This window comes from Mesoplodon bidens, assembly GCF_964165515.1.
Source record: "Mesoplodon bidens genome assembly, chromosome: 15".
In the NCBI taxonomy this organism is placed as follows: domain Eukaryota; kingdom Metazoa; phylum Chordata; class Mammalia; order Artiodactyla; family Ziphiidae; genus Mesoplodon; species Mesoplodon bidens.
Window position 1 is genome coordinate 50,318,140 of NC_138171.1, and position 4,504 is coordinate 50,322,643.

Sequence of the window (4,504 nt, forward strand, 5' to 3'; positions counted from 1 at the left end):
TAAGTGCTATTTTCTGGAAATAAATATCCGTATTTTCTTTTGTTGGCACAATTCCATCAAGAGAAGAAACAGCTACTAGAACTCATTTCCTAAAGTTTTGCTTAATGGTTGGCATGTTTTCTGGGCAAAGTGTGACCTATAACCCCTCTTGCAGTTGGTGGGAGGGAGCAGAGGGAGGAGTGACGCCTGCTGGTGTCCGTGCCAGAAGGAGCCCTAGGGACACTCGGTGGCTTGTGCTCTTCTGTCCTGCTTAGATGGTACTCTTGTCACTTCCCCTGAAAATTGCTCTTATTTTGCAATTTTTTTTCCTATGAAAAAGTGAGAGATTGAGAAGCTTGGTAGACGAGTCTGTTTCTAAATGCGTCTGTCAAATATGGCCCCCCACTGTTCCAGGCCCTTTGTACGTACCTCTATTTTAATTTTTAGACCTTGGCCACAAGGCTTACTTGTATTCACAGGTCTCAAGGGCAGACCCTCTGGGGTGGCATTGAAGGAGCCACAAAATGGTGAGGGACTATTCCATGGTGACTGAGGCAGGAAGGATGAAGTGTCTGGGGAGCCTGCTGCCCCAGGAACAGGCAGAGACTAGAGCTTCACCTGAGCCGCTGCGGGGCTTGGATGTGTAGCTCAGCTCTGTATGTGCTTCCAGGTTGGAAATAGGAAAATACACCAAGTACAAGCTGGTTTTTCATATATCGTGTATAAGAAATAAATCAGAGACTCCAGGTAAGATGGCTAGAACAGCCTGGGGTTGTCTGTGGGACCGCTGCTGGGGAAGATGCCTCAGCTCTGCTCTAGGTCGACCACCAGATAGGGCTGGGTGTCCCTCAGGGCCTGGAGGAGCAGATCCTTGCAGGTCAGGTTCCAGGCTGGAGCAAAGCTGAAGAGCTTCCTCATCTTGGTAGGACTGGTGCGCTCCGCCCGCACTGCCTGGTACTGCTCCTCTGTCAGGACCTTCCCGTACAGGGCGTCCAGCACCCCGTCCACGTCTGTGACCCGCGCAATGAGGGCTGCCCGATGCTGCTCCACAAAGTGCAGTGCTGGGGCGGGAGGGAGGAGAGGGGATGAGCTGGGACCAGGGTGGGTGCTGGAGCCTGTCCCTCTTGAACACTAGGTTTTCTTTAGAAATTGCCCTGAATGCAACCCTAAGTGGTGGGGCTCAAGGTGGGCATGGCATGCCACCAGGACTCTACCTATAGTGGGATGAGTTTAACTTTGTCTCCCTTTCTCCTCCCAACCAGGCTTGGGCCCTGGAGGTGTGTGAGTAGGTGGGTGGGGAGGGTTGGCCTAGCTTTGCGCTCTCTGGCTGCTCTTGGTCTTGGGACAACAGATCTAGGGTGTGCAGGGGTGCAGTGGGGCGGGGCTGGTGAGGTGCCCAGGTAGGTGAGGTTGGGTGTTGAAGGCTTTACTTGGCTTGGCTGCTGTCTGGTGAGGGGCCTTGATCTCGGTTGGCACGGTTCCAGGGCCTGTAAGAAAATGTTAAGTGGTGTCTCCAAGTCTTTCTGGGATCAGGGATCTCTTGGTCCGGAAGCCAAGGTCAGTACCAGGCTTCCCCAGCAGGAGAAGCTTTTATTAAAGGGTAGGAGGGGGCTTCCCTGGTGGCGCAGTGGTTGAGAGTCCGCCTGCCGATGCAGGGCACACGGGTTCGTGCCCCTATCCCGGAAGATCCCACATGCCGCGGAGCGGCTGGGCCCGCGAGCCATGGCCGCGGAGCCTGTGTGTCCGGAGCCTGTGCTCCGCAACGGGAGAGGCCACAGCAGTGAGAGGCCCGCGTACAGCAAAAAAAAAAAAAAAAAAAAAGGGTAGGAGGAACAGGAAGCGGAAGCGCGGGGAGAGGCAAACGTTCGGGTTGGGAGGAGGGTGCAGATGAGGGCATACTGGTCTGGACCTCTGCGCGGAGGGTGGAGGAGGTGAGCCCCCCCCTTGACCAAGGTCTCCTGCAGCTGCTCTGCAGTCTCCTGCAGCTGCTCCGCCACCTCCTGCATGCCCGTGTCGCGAAGCATGAGCGCCGTGAGCTCGGCACCGTACGCCTCCAGATAGTAGCTGATGAGCTTGTCGGTGAGGTCCACAGCATCCATGGGCAGCAGCATCCCCCGTGGGATGCGTGCATAGCCTTCGCGCAGCGGCACTGAAAGCAGCTTCATCTTGAACTTCTTGAACTCGTCTGCAGTCAGGTTCTCCAGCGCATCCCGGATGTCATCACGCGTGCACCCCATGGCTCCCAGGGTCCCCCACTGTAGCTCACTCGGGCTGTCTGCCAAGCAGGACGTCTGCTCTGCGGCGGGACCTGGAACTCCCCACCTCTCTCAACTCCGGCCTCTGCCCCAGAACATTGCCCTCGGGTGTAAGGCTCCCGACTATCCCGTTCCTTCCCATCTTCTCCTGGCCATCGGGGGGTGCCCAGATCGCATCCTTTGGCTGGTCTACAAGGTGGGACCCAGGAGACCGGATGGAAAAGGGCTCATGGGTGGTGCCTGCCTCTCCAGGCTTGGACTATCTAGCACACATCAGGAACCTGGTTTATTGGAGCGCTAAGGCTTAGAACTGTGGAATTTTAGAACCCTGAAATCTCCATGTTTCCCTAAACCTTAGCATCCTCTCTGACATGTCATAGAATCAGAGTCATAGCATCCTAACAGCCAGACCATGTAGCTTCCCAAATTCTGGGGAATACTGGGGAGAAATGAGGTGTCAAAAAGAAGGTAGAGATAACTGTGTGTGCTTTATCTCTCCAAACCTCAGTTTTGTTATCTATAAAATGGGGATAATAACAGTCACTCTTCCACTTAGTAAATATTCCAGCATAACATGGGCTACCTGATGGTACCTGAGACCTTGCCAAATGCTTCCTGGGAGAGCCAGAATTTGGTCCCCCAGGAATTGAATTTCTTGGGAAGTGATGACAAGAGACACTTGCAATGGTTGAGAAAATTCTTGACTGGAGGGAAAGTCATAGGTAGAGAGCAATTCTGGGGTCAGAGGGCTTGACTCAGAAGAGCAGATGAAAGGTGGCGTGGGATAGCATTGGAGGCCAAGCTGTGCCCAGAATCGTTAACTTGCCCTTAACATGGCTGGGAAGGCCCTGCTGGTCTGCCCCTGTGGACCTCACCAGCCTTGTCTTGCACCACACCCTGCCCCCCACTCCACCTCTGAGTTCCAACCACACTGGCCTCTCAGTTCCTCAAATCTGCCAGGCTCCTTTGCTTCTCCAAGCCTTTGCACATGCTGTTCCCTCAGCCTGGAGCTCTCTTCCCTCACTCTTTGCCTGACAAACTCTCAAGACTTTAGGTCTTAAGTTAAATGCTACTTCCTCTGGGAGGAAGTATATTAACGCGTATATGTGGAATCTAGAAAAATGGTACAGATGAACCGGTTTGCAAGGCAGAAATAGAGACACAGATGTAGAGAACAAACGTATGGACACCAAGGGGGGAAAGCAGGGGAGGGGTGGTGGTGGGATGAACTGGGAGATTGGGATTGACATATATACACTAATAAGTATAAAATAGATAGCTAATAAGAACCTGTTGTATAAAAAAATAAAACAAAATTCAAAAAATATATATAATGATAAAGGGATCAATTAAGAGGATACAACATTTATAAATATTTATGTACCCTACCTCAGAGCACCTATATAAAGCAAATATTTAAAGAACTGAAGGGAGAAGTAGACAGCAATACAATAATAGTAGATTCCTACCACCAGCCTCTAAGGCAGTGTGCATACCTGTGGCAATATCCTGCAGCCATGGAATTGCACACTGACGGCTGGGGCCCCCACAGCTGCCTGAGGGCTCAGCTCTGGCCTTATCTCCTGTCACTGGCCTGCACCACTAGGCTCACCTGCAGCTGTCCCCATAAACTGTGCACCTGCACCCAGCCAGCTAGATCCCCATTAAGCCTCCATTGTTGTGCATGTCTGATGTGAGATTCTGCAGGCACAGAATGTTCATACACCAACATCCAGGGCCTCTGAAGCTGCCTGTGTATCCTCACCTGGCCCTGGCCCTGGCCCCTACCACTGTGTGTGTATCCGCAACCAGCCTCTGCCATTACTTAGGCACCAGTTGGTGGTATGTACACACCACCACCAGCTCCATGCCACTGTTGCCTGCCCTTGTATGTAGCCTCTGGACCTGGAGGCACCACAAGGACCCCAATAGCCCTTGTAGCCATTGCAGATACCGCACTATGCTCACCAAGGACCACATAGTTGTCAATGCTGTGGACCCCTGTGGCCTGACCCAGAGAGACATGATGCCCACACCCCCACCCTGGACCCAGAGCTGCCACATGCCTCTGCACTTGGCAGCATGCGCCACTAGATACAGAGTCACAACAGACTCCAGCATGCTCCCACCCACAGAAGGTCTTTCATTACCAGAGTCAGTCCATAAAGTCTGGAAGAGGTGACTATTTCTTCAGCTGTGCAGACACCTACACAAGACTACCAGGGTCACAAAGAATTGGGGAAACATGACACCACGAAAGGAACATAGCA

General features: G+C 52.8%; 1 protein-coding gene across 1 annotated transcript; it reads right to left on the bottom strand.

Moving 5' to 3' along the window:
- Positions 1–720: 720 nt before the first annotated feature.
- LOC308629614 (apoptosis-associated speck-like protein containing a CARD) lies at positions 721–2,223 on the bottom strand. The gene is made up of 3 exons (XM_081257650.1): positions 1,943–2,223; positions 1,410–1,466; positions 721–1,040 (listed from the first exon to the last, which is right to left on the bottom strand). Exons 1-3 carry the CDS (start codon positions 2,214–2,216, stop codon positions 784–786), a joined length of 588 nt encoding a protein of 195 aa, XP_081113776.1. The 5' UTR covers positions 2,217–2,223; the 3' UTR covers positions 721–783.
- Between the last annotated feature and the right edge of the window lie 2,281 nt (positions 2,224–4,504).